At 40.0% G+C, this 19,881-nt stretch overlaps 2 protein-coding genes and 1 pseudogene across 6 annotated transcripts in view; 2 read left to right on the forward strand and 1 right to left on the reverse strand.

The window, feature by feature from the left end:
- Positions 1–2,859, forward strand: part of HECTD1 (HECT domain E3 ubiquitin protein ligase 1) — an 89,416-nt gene extending 86,557 nt beyond the window's left edge. For all 4 annotated transcript variants that reach the window (XM_039247112.1, XM_039247113.1, XM_039247114.1 and 1 more), the window contains 2 exons: positions 927–1,071; positions 1,176–2,859. In XM_039247112.1, the coding sequence (XP_039103043.1) occupies positions 927–1,071; positions 1,176–1,313 (283 nt within the window). In that variant the 3' untranslated portion in view covers positions 1,314–2,859. The remainder of the gene's footprint in view (positions 1–926; positions 1,072–1,175) is intronic.
- A 1,833-nt stretch (positions 2,860–4,692) lies between these two features.
- AP4S1 (adaptor related protein complex 4 subunit sigma 1) overlaps positions 4,693–19,881 on the reverse strand; it is a 63,604-nt gene continuing 48,415 nt past the window's right edge. The window contains exons 5-6 of one of the 2 annotated variants that reach the window (XM_039247121.1): positions 15,227–15,238; positions 4,693–5,376 (exon numbers count right to left, since the gene is read on the reverse strand). In XM_039247121.1, the coding sequence (XP_039103052.1) occupies positions 5,248–5,376; positions 15,227–15,238 (141 nt within the window). In that variant the 3' untranslated portion in view covers positions 4,693–5,247. The remainder of the gene's footprint in view (positions 5,377–15,226; positions 15,239–19,881) is intronic. The other variant, XM_039247120.1, reaches the window with a different exon arrangement.
- LOC120241779 lies at positions 19,237–19,664 on the forward strand (annotated as a pseudogene).

Consider the following 19,881-nt stretch of genomic DNA (forward strand, 5'->3'; position numbering starts at 1 on the left):
AAAAAGCTAGAGAAAAGAATGTTAAGAAAACCATGAGGACAAACACTTGTGGTAAAATAGCATAATGTATAAACTTACCAAATCACTGTGTTGTACACCTGAAACTAATGTAACATTGTGTGTCAGTGATACTCAAATAATAATAACAATGAAAATAAAGTCTTGAGGAAGGGAAAATATATTTGCAGTACTATATTGTATTTACTGAAAAAAATTATGTGTAGTGGACCTGAGCAGTTTAAACCTCTGTTGTTCAGAGGTCATCTATATTATGAATTACTTCAAACTTAACTTTAAAGTTTACATAGTATTTTTTTACTAAGTCAACTTTTTTTTACATTTAAAAAAATTTTTTTAACTTTGAGAGGGACAAAGGGAGAGAGAATCCCAAGCAGGCTTTGCACTGACAGCATAGAGCCTGACATGGGGCTCTATGACCCACAAATTTTGAGACCATGACCTGAGCCAAAACCAAGAGTCCAATGCTTAACTGACTGAGCCACCCAGGTGCCCTCTTTTCTTTAATGTTACAATTATGAAATTCATGCCCATTGTGGCATATAGGAATAGTTTATTTCACTGTTAACAACAATAGATTCTTTCAGATTCCCTTTAGCCATATTTGGATGAATTATGCATGTGCATCTTGAGCTTTTCTGATTTGCTGCCTTTGTTGCATATTTGATCCCTATACTTCTTCAGCGTTTTGTTCTGACCGGTTATAAGTACAAGCCAATCTTTGTAGGATATTTTTAAAGTAGTTTATATCTGCTCATTTCATGCTGACTCAAGAGTCTCTAGATAGTACTGTTCTTCTCACATGTTGATAATTGCTTTTTGGGTTATTGCTGGCTTACAGAGTAGTGGTAGTGTTTTTCATTTAAATCAGCTCTCAAATCAGTATAATTATATTTTTATTCTTGTAGCCCTGGTTTCCTGAGGTTTGTGAGGGTTTTATGTGGTATGTCTTCAGATGAAAGGAAAGCATTCCTGCAGTTTACCACTGGTTGCTCAACACTTCCCCCAGGTGGACTGGCTAACCTGCATCCCAGGCTCACAGTTGTGCGCAAGGTACAAACTTTATAGCTAATGAGGAATCCATATGAAATTTAGTTACTTCAGGATTGAAAAAAATGAAGTCATCATCTTTTGTGTTTTCACTTTTCTCTTTGTAGGTTGATGCTACTGATGCAAGCTATCCATCAGTGAATACATGTGTGCATTATCTAAAGCTACCAGAATATTCTTCAGAGGAGATCATGAGAGAGCGCCTGCTAGCTGCTACCATGGAGAAAGGCTTTCATCTCAATTGAGCTTTGAAATGGGAGACGTCAGAGACTTTTAAAATACTAGTGAAGCCTCTTGTGTTTGTGTGCAGAGAAGTATATGATCGTCTACGCTAATGACACTTGCCTTTATTTCAACCATTAAGGCTTTAAGAACACCTGGAATAACTTGGTTAGCTGCTAATGACAAAACAAATCCTTTAACTACCCAGCCAGCAAGTATATAGCACAGAACACTGTGTGTTGCTACAAGGGCTTAGTGACTGGAAAAAGGTGGTCCTACTTGACTGTTCCAAAGAGCAGCTTCTCAGATCTTCAGTGTTCACTGGTAAATTTCTAACAGTGTATTTGTGTAAAGTTTGTCGTTTCATACTTCATACACTACAGTTGCCGTCACTGATCCCTGTTTTGCTGGCTTTTAAGCTACTTGGTCAAAAATCCAGCTTCCTTAAAACCTAGAGAGTTAAAGAACATCTCAAGCTTTTTCTTTTCCTTTTTAATGATGCCTGCACTATCAGAGTATTCTAGTGTTCTCTTCCGTTTGGCATATAATCATGCACAACCTTTTTATTTCTTTGAGGTGGGAGTATATTTTTATTTCCTAAATGCCATACTATACAGATCAAATTCTTAAGTGTGTTTGTGCAGCTCAAAAGAAAAGATATATTAAGGGGGGAAAAAAAGAAAAAAAAAAAAAAACACTGGTCTAGATACAAGGCACACTTAAAGCAAGTTTTACTTTTGGTTGTATTTTCTTTGTATATTATAAACATTTATTTAACTTGTTGCAGTTTGAAGTAAAAAATTTCCAAAATGTATGCTCAACAATAATCATTAAAATGTTTGCAGCGTACAAAACTGTGTCATGTGACTATTTCACTGCAACGGTCAGACCTAAGAACTTAACCAGATATTTTTTATTTTGAATCACTGAGATATAGTTTTTTGAAATTACTACATGGAGAAATGTATTTTTCTATAGTAAATACACTTACTGAAACTGGAAATTTAGGAGAAATATATGTTCACATGTTTGTGATCCAACTGTTGTCTTCTGTCTTAAGTATTCTTCAGCTGTGAATGGCCAAGTTATTTTGTGTTAACTTTTTAAACACCAGATCTGGTACTGACCGTTGTATCTGCAGGGATGTGTGGTTTAAGACTCAAGAATGATTTCTGAATGTTGTTAGTGTCAAAAGAAACCACCAGGATATGGCCATTTCCTGGTTTTGAAGAATGGCTTCTGTTTCCATTTTCTAAATCCCTGTGTTTTATCATATCTGTGCCCTTAGGTGAAAGAAGGATCACTAGGACTGATTTAGCCAGGTGGCTTTTTTAGGAGTGAAAAGCATTTTTTGGAATTGCCCATTATTTACCTGTTTAAAAGGTACATTCCCTTTCTACATTAGAAGAGATATGTCCCACTATAGTCAATCATTTGAGTACTGTTTTTATTCTCTGCATGAGAATGTTGTGACTATGTAATCAGTGGCAGCATTTAAATAATTCATCTTATTGTGAGTTTCACAGTTCTCTGTGAGAATAAAAGTTAAAATAAAACATAATAGCAATATTTAAATGTATGACCTATGCTTTAATCCAAAAAATAGTCGTGGTGATTGTCTCAACAAAGTCATGGACGCATGACTAAAATTTTATTCTAGTGATAGAGTTAAAATCCAGATTATGTGCTTATATTGCCATTTATTTAAGTCTGTAAAATGTCTGTCAATACCCAGCTTTTACCAAGACTAATCTAGCACAGTGGTCAGCAAACAGCAGCCTGCTGCTTGCTTTTGTATTGCCCATGAGCTAAGCATGGTTTTAAAAAATTTTAAGTGGTTGAAAAAAAGCAAAGGAAGAATGTTTTATGATGTGAAAAATTTTTGAAATTCAAATTTTAAAAGTCAACATTCAAATGAAATTTCAAATTTATGAAATTCAAATTTCAGATATCCATAAATAAACCTAGAGCACAGCCACTGTTGTTCATTTATGTATTACCTATGGCTGTTTTTACACTGCAGTGGCAAAACTGAGTGTTTATAGAAACAATATGACCCAAAAAGCCTAAAATATTTACTGTCTCGCCCTTTACAGAAAAGGGTTGCTGAATCCTGGTATTGCACATTGTTGTAGCCTGTAAAATTGTTGAGTCTTATATATTCAGTAAGTGAAATGTCAGGAGTCTTGAAGGCAGAGCTGACCAATCTGAGACCTAAATTTCATGAGTGTGAAAATCACTTAAAGCCATTCATCTGTGGTTCAGCAATAAACCTGAAGCGAGATGACATGGCCTGTAAGGACAGAGCCACAGTAGTTGACTTTGTATAAGTGTTTGGAGACATCTACTAGGGTCTCCACGTATACTGGGCTCTTCAGCTTTCTTTCCTGTGGTATCTACCACGTTTTTTTTTTTTCTTTTTAATTATTATTCTCTAAAGGTACTGAAATCTGTGCCAAGATGTTATTCAAGTGCTATTTTGGTGTGACCTGAAAATTAATTTTGTTCACTCCCTAGTTACTTCTGGTGTACCAGTTTCAGCAGTTACCTGAATGTGCTACTGATTAAGTGCCTACCAACTAGGACAGTGTTTCCCAACTAATATGTCTTAGAAAGACCTCCACAGCACTTTCATCTAGGCTGGGCTTTCCCCAGACCTTGGCTACTTAATGCAAAGGTATCGGATCTATACACATTGTTCTGACAGGTCAGAAGCCTTTCTCCTGCCTTTCTGAATGGGTCTAAACCAACTCAGGTTTGTTTTTAGAATCCATTATTGACTGGTTGCCTGGGTCTTTATAGATGCAAACTTAAGGATGTAAGTAGATTTTTAGAAACAAAGACTTAAAAGAACCCCATACACACATATAGAAAAACATTACTGAATGAATGATCAGTGCCTGGAATGTCCATCTATGTTTTCTTTTGGATAGTATTGTAGATGAAAGAACTCCTGGAATTCCAAAGGATGGCACATTATCTTAAAGTACCAAGACTATGTTTCTATTTCCTCCATTATATCTGCCTTTCTATCCTATATGTACATAAACAAGTTTTTACCTAAGACAATTCCGTATGCTCTACTGTTGACTGAGCAGCAGAAACATCTAAAAAAGTTCAAAAGGATCAGGTCGTTGGTTTTCTCTAGTGACTTAGTTTTCTTTGCTTCCAGACGTGTCAGGAGAAGGGGGTCGGAGGAATGAGGGAGTGGGGGAGAAGGGTTCATATGCCAATCTGAACAGAGATATTCTCTTGCATTCTGTTTTTAAACTCTGAACTAAAGTAAATTTCATTCACAAATAAGTTTACTAACAAGACAAACCATTTACAATATGGCTTGAAGTATGGTTGTAAGGGCTCTCTTTTAATGTATAACCACTCATTTTTTGGTAGTAACCTCATAAGTGAATCAGATTATTACATAATGACATTGTAATGACTGTGCCAATAAAATGGATATCAGACTTTTAGAAACTGGCAAATAACATTTAATTCTTGATTTTTATTAGGTACACAATTTAGTAAAGTTCGGACTTAAGACATTTTAAAGAAAAAGCATTCAGAAAACATTCAAAGTGCTATGTGTTAAAACTTGACAAGCTGATAGTTGTCTCACATTATTCTCATGCTGCTATCCTAAAGTAAATATACAAAGGGAAGCAGAAAACAAAAAAGATACCCTGAGAACCCAACAAAACTTGAACAAGTGGGAGAAAAAAATGCTCATGGTTAGAAAATAAAACTTGTCTCTTAGAGAAAACTTTTATTTGTGCACCGTATTTTAAAATACAGTTTGTTTTCCATTTAAGAACTGTGGAAAACACCTATTTCAAATGTTTTTGGAAGGATACCCCATTTTGCGTTGTACAGTCTTACAGACTTTTTGGGTTACAGATTTTGAGAGGTATTCCATGGTATTCTCACAAGTTGATGTTGTCTTGCACAGTCTTCCATTATTCAGCTTTCTGACATTTTATCAAGAATGAGTAGAGGCGCAAGAATTCTTGCCCGATTCGTTTCCACAATGCAGCCATTCAACACCATCTCATCTAAAATGATGTGTACTTTATCCAAATTAAACATTATCTAAGTTCATATTAAGGAAATTAGCTCTAGAGATACAAAAGTATTAATATTAACATGTAACAGAAAGTAATACTTATGACTTAGCCTATAATTTTTCCCATGTAAATTAGTCGAAGCATGAAGTGTTTGTTTTACAGAATTTCTGAAATTAGATTTAAAATTGGTGTCTATGTTAGGAATTATTACCTCAATGTATGCAAGCATACCCAGTTTCACCCTGGTTAAGCTAACTGGCCAATAGGCACAGAAATGGAATAGATATAACTCTTAGCCAGAGGGAAAGTGAATCTACTAAGAACTAGAAAGTAAAGTGACATCGGCAAGAACGTGACCTGACAAGAATAGTGGTGTCTTTCCAGACAATAACGTCAACAGTCATAGTCATGATTTATGGAATACTCATTATATTCCAGGCATTTTGTTTTACATAATTTTCAGTCTTCAGTACAACTCCATGATATAAATGTTAATCATTATCCTCATTTTACATGGGAGCAAACAGGCTCAAAGCCATTGTCCAAGGTCACATGGCTGTTAATTGCCCGGAGCTGGAATTTAAGCCCCCAGCTTTGGCTTGATGGTTCTGATTCTACACTTCTTGGGAGGGGCCTGAGGCTACTGAGTGTACACCCTCCCTCAGCCCTAAATATTCACTCAAAACCAAATGCTTTTACAAAACCTTACATCTTAGGCTATCATTTCTGTCGGGCTGAAGAAAAAAATAACCAAGAGTAGATACGAATGAAGGAGGTAAGGCAATGCTGACTTAATTCCCAAGTAGATAAAAATTCTGAAATTCATAAGAGTATCTTATAAATGAACAGTTCTAAAAATAGTCATTTGAGAATTATGGAGCCACTTTCACTGTACTGACGTTCTTCATGGAAAGCCAGTATAGTGCATGGGAAAAGACGAAAATGCTGTTAGACTGCAATGTCTAGCTAATTTGAAGGAGCGAAATTCTTCCCCCAGGAGCCCCTTCGGAGAATTTTTGTGAAAGGAGAATGGGAACTACAATGAAATGATAATAGTTGAATGGTTCTGAATTCTATACTTTAATAGTTTATTAATCTGCATCTACTTAAAGAACATAATCCTGGTCTCTTAAAAATAAAAACCAGCTGATTGAAACAGATTGCTTCAGATAGATAAACTTAAGTCAACAAATGAGTGACTTACATTCACTAGAGGAGCTTATAATTAAATAGCGAACCTTTGTGAAGTGAATTGTTACCACCTGTTTTTTTGTTCAGTAATTTCAGATGTTCAAATCTATACTGTATTTAGTGTAGTGAAGTACATCTACAGAAAATGATACAACCCTGTGAATGACTTTTAAGTTCCTATTAGGCTCTGTATTAATATCTCATTAAGCTCTGTGCAAATAGTCCTCTAGCAGAATAAACTGTTTTCAGGAGCCCATGGGAACTGTCCTTAAATGACCCAGAAAAGGGGAAAAAAAAAAAGCTTTACTCTGATATAACTATTAATAATGTTTTCCAATTATATAGATGATGATTGCTTTGTCCATGACCAAATTGAGACTGGAATATTAGGCCCTTGACTCCATCAGACCCAGAAGCCAGAACTTAGAAGCCAAAGTGGGAATGTCAGCTCAGCACAAAGAAATGGAGTTGGGGAGCATAAGCGGCTGCATGAAAAATGGCCTGCAGAATCCCCGTTGTTATTCATTAAGGGCAATGAAAGCCTTGGTACATTGAAAGTGTCAACTCATCCAGGATGATTTTTTTGGAGAGAGAAGGAGATCTAATTTTAATCTATTCTATTTGAATTAGTTTAGAGATCAAGCTGAAGACTTTGGTAAGTAGATGATCTAAAATTCAGATGTCCCCTTGAGCAAGAAGCCACTTGTTTTGAAATTCAGATCAGAATTTGCTGCTGAATCATATCAACCACTGACATCCCACATTGCAAGGACAAGGTCTTTCAGCAAGTCTGAATTTCCCAACATCCTAGAAACATGAGTTGTTCAGTGAGATCACTCTGTACCATGGGCGTGTGAATGCCTGTCTATCTGAGTATCTGGTTCAAACCCTTAATAATCATGTAGCTTTCTGGCACTATATAGGGAAACCACAGACCAAATCCAGTGTGAGTCAAAACCCTGAAAGCTGATTTCCACCTGGAGTCATGTGACTCCTTTAAAAGAATCCAGCTGTTGTTTACATCTTGATTTGGTTTATAAGCAACTTGTACACACTGGTGAAGCCAGGAATAATGGCATTTGAACTACATGTCAGGTAAGCAGGGACCAAAAAAAAAAGCCCTATATGCAAAGCCCTGTGGCAATAAACAGGCACACATGCTTCAACCCTGACATTCAGAATAGGATGAAGGTAGAAAGGCCCGGGCTGTTGATCTATTAATGTGGTGAGCTGAGAAGGGACTTTTCTTTCTTTTTTTCTTTCATAGTTTATTGTCAAGTTGGTTTTCATATAACACCCAGTGCTCATCCCCACAAGTGCCCTCCTCCATACCCATCACCCGCCCTTCCCCTCTCCCCCACCCCCATCAGCCCTCAGTTTGTTCTCAGCATTCAAGAGTCTCTCATGGTTTTCCTCCCTCCCTCTCCCCAATTATTTTTCCCCTTCTCCTCCCCCATGGTGCTCTGTTAAGTTTCTCCTGATCGACCTATAAGTGAAAACATATGGATCTGTCTTTCTCTGTCTGACTTATTTCACTCAGCATAACACCATCGGGTTCCATCCACATTGCTACACATGGCCAGATTTCATTCTTTCTCGTTGCCATGTAGTATTCCAGTATATAAATAAACCACATCTTGATCCATTCGTCCATTGATGGACACTTGGGCTTTTTCCATGTTTTGGCTATTGTTGAGAGTGCTACTATGAACATTGGGGTACATTCGCCCCTATGCATCAGCACTCCTGTATCCTTTGGGTAAATTCCTAGCAGTGCTACTGCTGGGTCATAGGGGAGTTCTATTAATTTTTTGAGGAACCTTCATACTGTTTTCCAGAGGAGCTGCACTAGTTTACATTCCCACCAACAGTGTAGGAGGGTGCCCGTATCTCCACATCGTCACCAGCATCTATAGTCTCCCGATTTGTTCATTTTAGCCACTCTAACCGGCATGAGGTGGAATCTCAGTGTGGTTTTGATTTGTATTTCCCTGATGAGGAGGGATGCTGAGCATCGTTTCATGTGTCTATTGGCCATCTGGATGTCCTCTTTGGAGAAGTATCTGTTCATGTGAGAAGAGACTTTTTCAAGAGGGTCCTACTTGGGGGTTACACTGAACTTGACTGACTTAAAGGTCCTTAAGACAACTGGTTACCCCTTGTGAGCGCCCTGTGGTTGGAGCTGATGTGAACTGTGGTTCACAACCATCCTCCTAAAGAGCAGATTCAGAAACCCCCACTTTTTACCAATCCTGAGACCCAAAAGCCTTTCTGAATTTCTGTGTAATGTGGATTGAAGTTGAACATCTTAGGACCCGAGTAATATTAGTGTCACCTGAAACCAATTTTTTAATTAAAGTGCTTGAAATGTTTCTGGTTCCCACATTGGAATTTTGGTCTCTGAATCATAAATCACTTTTTCAATATGGTAACTTAACACCACTGTGGTGGTCTATTTATCCTTTAATAAGAGAAAATTGAGCAGCATACATTCAAATGGGACTTGAAAAGCAATTCTAAGGCAAAGCTTAGCCTAGAAACTAAAATGTCTAACTCTAGATTATGGTCTTAGATCCCTTGTCTTCCTTGATTTCTTTTTCTTTGTTTCTTTTTAAGATCCTAGATAACAAAGTTGAAAAACTAAGTGGGGTGGGGGGAAAAACTTGCTCTCCTATTTATATTTTAACTCAATCTCCCATGAAAATAGGTATACTGTGAAGGGCCTTTGTATTCACATTCCCTACAAAAATTCAAATACTATTGTATAGAAGACTGTCATGATAGCTACAGTCCTGGATATACTCTCCTTGTAATATAGTCTGCTGTTGACTTTGAGGCTTAGTACTCTCTCTTGTGAATTAGGCCACTGAAAAGGAATTGATCTTTATTGTTTGTTTTCAATAGGTTTTTCCTTAAAGACCCTTTTATATTCTGAGAGCAACAAGACATCCAGGTGTAATTTATTAAAATTTATATAGATTTATGTAAATCTATATAACACAAATACAAAATATGAAAGTCAGCATTCGGTCAAATAAGCCTGTCCATTTCTCGTTTTTTTTTTTTTCCCCCTAACACTGTTGCTCCTCATAACTCGCTGTTACTATTCCTGAGTCAGACAGACAGAAGCCAGAAGCCTGGAACAAAACGAGCGGGCGGAAGGCAGGCGGACTTGGTGGGCAGGTATAGCGGCGGATGGATACGTCCTGAAGGACGCAGGGAACACAGTTCGAGGATATAAGCGGTCGGCGAGGGCAGTGAGAGCAGGGAAGTCTGGAGGGCAGAACTGTTTAATCTGGAGCTTTCACATCCCATTCCCAGGTAAATGGCCGACCCACTTGGGGCCTGTTCATAATTCTGAGACCCTTCACTCATGACAGCACTGACTGTAGCTCTCTGCTGACACGGTTTTGGCTCCCTTACTCCTCAGGGCCTCCCCTTTCCAAAGATTCCCAACTGGCCAGCTCTCGCCCCTTACAGCCCAGCTTTCAATTTACATACTTGCAAAAGAGAAAAAAAAAGATGTTTAGAAATTATTCAATGTGAATTCCACTCCGGGAGAGCACGCTTTTATCAGGACCTGCAGATTCTCTTTCATCATGTCCGATTCCTCTAACCAGAGACTAGGGTTTCCTCAAAACTTCTTTCCTACGTCAGGAAAAACTTTGACAACACCAAGATAGCGTACTGACGGGCACTTTACAAATGTTTTGTTAGAGTCTTAAATTGCCACAGTCTCCAGATGATAACAAATTTTGTTTTAAGAAAAAGTGTCAAATTTAATCTTATATGTAATTTTATAGCCGTGGAGTCAAGGGCCCTGGAAACCCAGAGCCTGGTACCAGCTGTGCCCCAAAGTAGCTCTATGGTTTCGGACATGTCACAGAACACCCCTGGGCTTTCAGTCTTTTTGTCTAAAAAATGAGGTTTTAACGTGATGATTGTGTAGTTTTCTTCTAGCTCCAAAGTACTCAAATCCTAGGACTCTAAATGTCACTTTTGGGGAGAGGGGAGCTAGTTTACTCCTATCTGACAATATCAGGCCATTCTTGATGTAATCACACACTCCATAATACCTTGAAAGAAATCCTTTGGTAATGACTTAATTAATTATTGTGACTTTTTGAGAGAACATGGAGACAATTTCAGTTCATTTAGAAGCTACCACTGTAGCTCCTGTGTTGGATGGCTTCCCTGGAGAACTTTGTTCTTCTTGCCAGTATTTGGAAAGCCCCTAGTTGAACAAGTGCTTTTGTGAATTCATTAAATCAGTCTGAAATTATCTTCTAATCAGAGAAGCCCTATTCTGGTTTCTCGACCTGGACAGCTGTTTGGGATTTTAGGATGGTAACAAAGGAACAAGAGGTTGATGCCCCACCATGGGCTCTGGGCCCCGATCAGGGCCTGACTGCAAATCTCAGTGGTGCTGCCTGGGTGCCTCCCTTCCTTCAGGGAGCGCCACAGTAGAAAATTAGCTGAGTCACAGAGAGTAAGTACAAGCAGGATGGAGGCCTCTCCTTCTCCCCCGCCCTCAACTAGGATAAAGAGGTACTTCTGCATCACCCGTGTGAGCTTTCAGAGTCTAGAATTGCTCAGGCTTCTGGGTTTTCAGGATTTAGAAAATAAAGATTTATTTAAAAGGTATTTTTGAATCACGAAAACATTCCGGATTCTAGGCCTACCTTATATTTGTGGTATAGGCGGCACTGGAATAGAAATAGGGATTCCAGCCTGTTCCCCAGGTACTGTCCCAGGCTGTCTGTCATTCCTGCCCCCAGCCCTGGGCTAAAGATTGGGGAGAGGTCTGTACCGGCCCTGCTAGCAGCAGGCTCGGGTATATGAGTACCCAGTGAATTCTGGAGCCCGAGGTAGCTAGAGGGTGGTCAGGAAATGGACTGGGTCGCTGCAGGCTCTGGATAAGCATCCTCACCCCAAGGAGAGAGATGCTCCTGAAGGAGAGCCAGAGTATTGTCCTCTAAAGCACAGGGCCGAGAAAAGTGACCCTGGTCGTCGAAGTCTAAAAGTAGTACTGTTGGATTCTACTCTAGCCCAAATAAACCAAGGTCTTTAAGCCTCTTTAAAGACACCAAATACCTGGGGTGCCTGGGTGGCTTAGTCAGTTAGGCGTCGGACTTTCGCTTAGGTCATGATCTCGCGGTTCGTGGGTTCGAGCCCCGCGTCGGGCTCTGTGCTGACTGCCAGCTCAGAGCCTGGAGCCTGTTTCAGTCTGTGACTCCCTCTCTCTCTGACCCTCCCCTGCTCACGCTGTCTCTCTCTCTCTCCTAGAAATAAAAACATTTAAAAAAAAAAAAAAGATACCAAAAACGCTCTGAAGTTTTTCTGTACATTCACACAGACTGTAAGTATCCACTGAACTGAGGAGGAGTTGGGCATCTCCTGCCTAGCACTGTTCACTGGTGCCATTCCCTATTTACCAAAGCAGGCAGAGACAGCTCCTTGTCTGGAGAATTCAGCAGACCTGGGGCTACAGAGCTGAACACATTTGGGGAAGCTCATTAGTTGAATCCTAAAAACCACCTTAATTCACAGAATGGGAAGTCTTAAATAAGTCTACTAGAGGATGTGATAGGGCAAACTTTCCCTATAGAAGCAGGGCCTCGGGAATCCTCTGGCAACACTTCAGCCCAGCAGGTGGAGTAGAATGAATGTAAAGAGTGTATAGAAACTTCTGCACTGCATGTGAATGATTTACGTCACTGGCATGCTTGGTCCCAACGGTCTGCCCCACTTGACACTAAATGCAACACAGAGTTTCCACTTAGTGGGAGAGTTTTCTTTCTTTTTTTTTTTTTTTTTTTACAGCATCTATTATTTTATTTTATTTTTTTATTTTTTTTTTACAAATAGTTTATTGTCATTTTTTTACAGCATCTATTATTTTATTTTATTTTTTTACAAATAGTTTACTGTCAAGTGGGAGAGTTTTCAAGAAGCCAGCATTTCTGTCCTGATTTCTTGTGCTAAGGTCATTTCTTTTAAAATTCCCATCTGTCATGTTCTGTGATGTTAGTCCTACTAGAAGTCGAACAAGCTCATTCTAGGCCTTGTATACAAATTGTGCATTTTATTTCTCCATGTCTAAACATGTGGACTCTGGAAAGCAGCCCCATTATTAAGGTGCTTCAGGGTGATAAAGCTTCTGGAGGAAAGTAAAGGGCTGCTTGGGGGAATTCCATGAGGTTTTGACTTCCTTCCTCCTGGTGCTGCACCAAAGCCAAGGCTTAAAGCTTGTCTGTTCCCTGTGGGCAGATGAGGAAGGCTTCCTTAAGCCCAAGCAAACACAAAGAAGATAGGTGTTCTGAGTGTTGGAGAAACCAGCCCCAGGCTGCAGTGATATCAATTGCTTGTTTTCAGCCTTTCAAGGCCTCAGAAAGCTTTCCGGGCAGTTTCCTGAACAGTGTTAGCTGCTTCAGCAGGTTCCTGGTCACAGGCTCCCAGGGCGGTGATGCAGAACACCTATGGCCTTGCACAGAAGGGGCAGGAAACTGAGGCTGCATCTCTAACAGGCTCCCTTGTCTTACTGTCATGAAACTGGTGTGTAGAGGTCCTCCCCGGACACATGATAGTTTAAAAATATAACTATGTATGAGGCAGAGTAAAGGCATGGGTTTTAATTAGATTTTTTTCAGATGGCTGAGGGTGGAAACCTTTAAAAATGTCAATAGAAGACGTATCCCATATCCTAGCTGCCGTGCTACCTGCGCCACTTTTTAGGCCACCGGAAGTCCTTGTGAAATTATGCCTGGAGCAAAGGCATATACTTCCAGGTCTGGAAAAATTTAGTTCCCTTATCTTCCTGATGCAAAATTCATAATCTGTCAGGTGGATATGCTTAAGTAATTTGTAAGGACAGTAAATAAGTTAGTCAGAGGTACACCTGCAACTAACCTTGTAAGTTAACTGTATTTCAATTAAAAAAAAATAAGTTAGAGAGGAAGGGAAGGCAAAAATGAAACTAAGTAAAATAGAAGAAAAAGATACAAACTATGTGCCTTGATGTGGAAATTAAATATAAACAAGAATGCTGGAGCTCAGAGTGCCTGGCTGCCTCAGTTGGAAGAGGGTGCAACTCTTGATCTTGGGGTTGTGATTCTGGGTGCAAAGATTACTTAAAAATAAAATCTTTAAGAAAAAAAAATGATGGAGCTCATGACTTGGATCTATGCTATACTCCAGAGGAGTATAAAGACAAACCTGTCTCTACGTTTAGTTAATACATAAGACATATCAATACAACAAGTTCTGCTATAACATGTACTCTGTTATATCTGATTCACTTTAATTTTCTGAACTCCTAGACTATTTAGACTCTCTGCGTTCTAGGTGTAAGGTGACTTAGCTCACTTAGAGTCATGACAACATCAAATACTAAGGCCGAGAGGGTGTTAAAGCTCTTCTAGCCTAAGTATCTTATTTTGAGATGAAGGGGTTATGTGTCTTGTCCAACATATACAATTTGATGGCAGGTTTGAAAGCAGATCTTGGGTTTCTGTCTTCCTAGTGAAGTGTCTAATAGCTTTTGCCATCTTCCAGAGGATTTTTTAAATCAAAAAGCATTTTTCTTATTCCCCTGTACAAGAGGAAGAGATTCATTCTGAGTTGCTTTAAAGGGCTTAGTTAAAATGGAATGTAACATGCTGAATAAAAATAACACCATACACGGCCTGTTCTTCTTGGGTGTCCTAGGTCAAAGGGAGCACAGATTTAGGTCACTCACCGCTAGAGGGCACTCAGATTTTCTCAGTTAATTTAAAGAGGCTTCCAGACACAGCCTGCAAATGAAGTTTATCAACAGGACGATGTTTTCTATCCATAGTAAAAGCTAAATGGCTGTTTCTCCAAAATATACTGATGTCTAATGTATATATATGTGTGTGTATATACATATATAAGCATGTTATAATTAATATATATTTATTTAATGTTACTAGATTTAAGCCTGATGTTTTCCCATTGGACTCTTTCATTTATTGCTTTCAAATGGTATGCAGATTTTTGTAGTAAAAATTAAAAGTCAACGTGCCTCTCAGAGCACTTACACACAAAACCCAGTGGGGGGGAGGGGCGCCAAAATCCACAGGTCTGCAGTATTTGAAGCAAATAACGTTTGTTTGCGGAGCCCCTTACATACTTTGATTTAAAAGGGAGAAGAAAGTAAAGAAAAAGAGAGCCTTCCCTGCTATAAAAGTAAATGGATACAAGCCAGGCAATTTGTTTAACCCTCCATTTTATCATCCTTGAAGCCTTACTCTGATCACGTGGGGGATTTCTGGAAATTTATACCTGGAGCCATGAAAATCCATTCTCTCTAGGAGGACCAAGCACTTTCTGGCTGTGTTATTTAGATTCTGGAAAGGTCTATTCTATTTGCTTAAAAGAAGTTACACTATTATATATCAGTTATTATCAACTACTACCATAGTATTGCCTTGTCTGAAAAATAGGAGAATCGTAAAAAGAACTACCTTTGTGAAAAGGGCAGGGTTGTTTCTGCAAAGCTCCTACATACCTCTGACTGCCTTGTCGGTTGTTGATGATTGGCATTCCGGGTTCTGGATTCTGCTGAATTGTTTTCCTGACCCAGGGCACTTACCTGATCAGGACTAGCCTGTGCTTTGTCAAGTACTGAGGAAAACCTGGCTCAGAGCTTTGAAAAAGGATACATCTAATTCACTCTGGAAAAGAGAAAAGAGTGCAAGGATGAGAATGAGCCCCTGGGACATGCACGCTTAGCAGTTAGCAGATGCTCTGGGGATCAGGGCAGCGGGGAGGGATATGCAGCTCTGTACATAGAAACCTGAGAGCAGGAAGGCCCGGAGTCTGGGGCTGTGCTTTTTTTAAAAAACAAAACAAAACAAAACAAAACAAAACAAAACAAAAAACAGGCTGCAGTTTAGAGGAATTTTACCAACCAGAACAATTCACCTTTGCAACGTAGAGGGGATAGACTAACTCAACCTGTAGAGATGATGTGTAGCTAATTTGATAGGTGTATCAAAAGCCTTAATAATATGCATATGCTCTGAGTCCATCAGTTTTATTTCTAGAAGTTTATCCTAAGGAGATAGTTAGATAACAGCATAACAATATGTGATAGGACATTCAGGGTAACGTTGTTTATAGTAGCAAATTATTGAAAAGAAGCTAAGTATCAAGGGTGGGGGGGACTAGTTAAATAAATTATAGCAAATCCACAAATGAGGATACAGATATATAAGTACTGGCATTGTTAAGTAAAAAAAGCAAGTTACAACACGGTATATTCAGTATTATCCCATGGATATATGTATATGTAGAGATAGATACAGATATAGTTGGATATAGACAGATACATAAAGTCTAAAAGGAAATGTACCTAATAGTATCTATCATGAGCTTGATCTTCTCCCCTTTCTTTTTGCTTATATGCATTTTTAATTTTTTTCAATGATCATAGATGTTTATATCATAAAAAAGTTGCAGTGCCTGGGTGGCTCAGTCAGTGAAGCATCTGACTTTGGCTCAGGTTGTGATCTCATGGTTCGTGAGTTCAAGCCCCAGGTCAGGCTCTCTCTTCAGATCCTCTGTCTCTCTCTCTCTCTGTACCTCGCCTGCTTGCGTACTCTCTCTCTCAAAAATAAATAAACATTTTTTTAAAAAGTCATGGAGAAAAAAGTAAACAGAGTTAAATTTGTATCCGGAAGGACTTCAGGTTTGTCAAGTGAAGGACTGAAAACGGTGAACCTGCCTCAGCAGCCACTGTCCTCTCTTGCAAAACTACCTCTGTTGAGGGGCACCTGGGTGGCTTAGTCGGTTAAGCATCCGACGTTCGCTTAGGTCATGATCTCGCGGTTCGTGGGTTCGAGCCCCGCGTCAGGCTCTGTGCTGACTGCCAGCTCAGAGCCTGGAGCCTGTTTCAGTCTGTGACTCCCTCTCTCTCTGACCCTCCCCTGCTCCCGCTGTCTCTCTCTCTCTCCTAGAAATAAATAAAAAATATTAAAAAAAAAAAAAAACTGCCTCTGTTGAAGCTAACTGGGTTGGCTTTTTGTTTTGAAACGTGATGCTGAGATGCTTCCTTCAGCCCAGACAGCATGAGACTGATCTCCAAATTTAAGATTTGGAAGCTAAGATTAAAAATAGCCTCAGAAAGAATGTTTGAAACTCACAAACCTAAAAATAAATCTTAGATGACAAGGCATTCTCTGAGTGGGACAGATTCTGTTTTCTTTCCCATAGTACTCTTTTCCCTCCACTTTTTTTTCTGTTACTGTCATCCTTAACTGAGTCATCTCCCAGTACTGTCCGAGTCCTGTGTAATCACCAGTTTACATTAAATTCTAATCTTCACTTCTGTGGTTTATGTGGTCACTGACTCTCTCCCCAGAATTACAGCAAGAATTCAGCAATGTGCTATTTATTCTCAGTCACCGAATATAATAATAATAACTTTAAAAACTTTAGCAATGATAGCCCTTATAGTCACTCATTATTATCCCAGGTTTAAACATTAATCTTTTGGGAAATGTTATTCTTCTTGATAGGTGTTCCCTTAAAATGGCTGATCATGGCCAGCTCTGAATCACAGACCCTGACTTGCAAACGGGTGTCACGGGGCACTGGGTGGCTCAGTGATTTTCGTTCAGGTCATGATCTCACTGTTCATGAGTTTATGCCCCATGTTGAGTCCTGCTTTAGGCTCTGCGCTGATAGTGCAGAGCCTGCTTGTAATTCTCTGTCTCCCTTTCTCTCTGACCCTCTCTCCCCCCCACCCTAAAAAATAAATAAATATATATATATACATACATACATAAGGTAGAGGTCATCAGGATTGAGCAGGAGCTAGAGCTGTGCTGTCCAATATGGTAACCACTAGCATCATGTGGTAGATTAAATGAATTAAAATTAAATTATTCACTTCCTCCATTACGCTAATCACATTTCAAGTTTTGAAAAGCCCCGTGTGGCTACTGCCTACTGTACTGGATGGCACAGGTAAATAACACTTCTTTCACTGCAGATAGTTATATTGGGCAGTGCTGATTTATGGTAATCTCTTCAAGCAGTCAATACAAAGGTGGACTTTAAAGCCAGCCTCAATGCCTCCTGTCTCCTCAAGGAGACATTTTCCAGCTTCAGGGGGCACAGATTCCTTCCTACCTAGATGCACTACCATCCCGCAGGCCATGAGGCAGCTTCCCAGCTCCAACCCCTGAATTAGAAAATGGCTGACAGGGGCGCCTGGGTGGCTTAGTCGGCTAAGCGTCCGACTTTCGCTTAGGTCATGATCTGCGGTTTGTGGGTTCGAGCCCCGCGTCAGGCTCTGTGCTGACTGCCAGCTCAGAGCCTGGAGCCTGTTTCAGAGTCTGTCACTCCCTCTCTCTCTGACCCTCCCCTGCTCATGCTGTCTCTCTCTCTCCTAGAAATAAAAAAAAGAAAAAGAAAAAGAAAATGGCTGACAGTAAGCCTCATGCATTAAGGTAGTGGGTCTCAAATTTAAGAATGCATCAGAATCATCCAGAAGGCTTGTTAAAATACAGATTGCTGAACCTCAACCCAGAGTTCCTGGTTCAGTAGTCTGAGGTGGGCCCCACTGGTATTTTTAGTAAGTTCTCAGGTGATGTGTATGTTGCTGGTCCAGGAACCACACTTTGAGAACCATGGCACTGAGGCAATGAAGACAGTTGATTGTCCCGTGCAGAAGAAGTCTGCCAAACAATTCTGGTATTAGGAGATAGGCTGAAGATATAACTTCTTAACATGAGTTTTGCCCTTAGCAGGCCTTAGTGAACTCATTATTACTTATTATGAAGCAGATTTAACTCAATGCCTCAAGAAGAAGCAGCCGAGAAACAGTTTCTTCCAAATCCTTTTATTTAAAAGCAAAACGAAAGAAGCGCTCCTGGGTGGCTCAGTCAGTTAAGCATCCGACTTCAGCTCAGGTCAGGATCTCAGAGTTCATGAGTTTGAGCCCCACCTTGAGCTCTGTGCTGCCAGCTCAGAGCCTGAAGCCTGCTTTGGATTCTGTGTCTCCCTCTCTCTCTCTCTGCTCCTCCCCTGCTCATGCTCACTCTCTCTCTCTCTGTCAAAAATAAATAAACATTAAAAATATTTTTTAAGCAAAATGAAAAAATATAACCACTTTGAAAACTCAATTTGTGCCACTACTACCTCTCAAGAATGTCTAACCAAGGCTCAGGAAGGCCTATGGGAACAGAGTAAAACATCTTCGTGGATTCTTTTTTTTTTAACATGTGCTCTTTTTTTTAAAAAATGTTTATGTTGAGAGGGAGAGAGAGAGAGAGAAAATATGAGGGGGCGGGAAGCAAAGAGAGAGGGAGAGAAAGAATCCCAAGCAGGCTCCACCGCTGTCAGCAGAGAGCCCAACTCGGGGTGTGATCTCAGAAACCATGAGATCATGACCTTAGCTGAAATCAAAGTCAGATGCTGAACCGACTGAGCCACGCAGATGCCCCAATAAATCCTTACACTTATAGTCAACTGATTCTTGACAAGGTTGCCAAGACAATTCGCTGTGGAGGGGTAGGGCGGGAAAGAACAGTCTTTTCAACCAATGGTGTTGGGAACATTGGATATCCACATACAAAAGAATGAAGTTAGATCCCCTACTTCATACCATATACAAAAATTACTCAAGCTTTTCCAATCCACCATCTGTGGCGGAACCACCACCAGGATGCAGATTTTCATGAAAACCTTCACTCTTGAGGCTGAACCCTCAAATACAATAGAAAATGTGAAGGCCAAGATTCAGGATAAGGAAGGAATTCCTGGTCAGCAGAGACTGATCTTTGCTGGAAGTAAGTGGAAGATGGACATACTCTGACTACAATAGCAAAAGCAGTCCACTCTTCATCTTGTATTGAGACTTTGTGGTGGTGCTAAGAAAAGGAAGAAGTCTTAACACCACTTCCAAGAAGAATAAACATAAGAGAAAGAAGGTTAAACTGGCCATCCTGAAATACTATATGGTGGATGAGAACGGCAGAATCAGTTGCCTTTGTCAGGAGTACCCTTCAGATGAATGTGGTCTGTCACTGTGAAAGCCATTATTGTGGCAAATATTGCCTGACCTATTGCTTCAACAAACACGAAGACAAGTAATTGTGTATGGGTTAATAAAAGACACGTGAGGGGCGCCTGGGTGGCTTAGTCGGTTAAGCGTCCGACTTTCGCTTAGGTCATGATCTCGCGGTTCGTGGGTTCGAGCCCCGCGTCGGGCTCTGTGCTGACTGCCGGCTCAGAGCCTGGAGCCTGTTTCAGTCTGTGACTCCCTGTCTCTCTGACCCTCCCCTGCTCACGCTGTCTCTCTCTCTCTCTC

This window comes from Hyaena hyaena, unplaced genomic scaffold (assembly GCF_003009895.1).
Source record: "Hyaena hyaena isolate Hyena2069 unplaced genomic scaffold, ASM300989v1 scaffold_291, whole genome shotgun sequence".
NCBI lineage: Eukaryota > Metazoa > Chordata > Mammalia > Carnivora > Hyaenidae > Hyaena > Hyaena hyaena.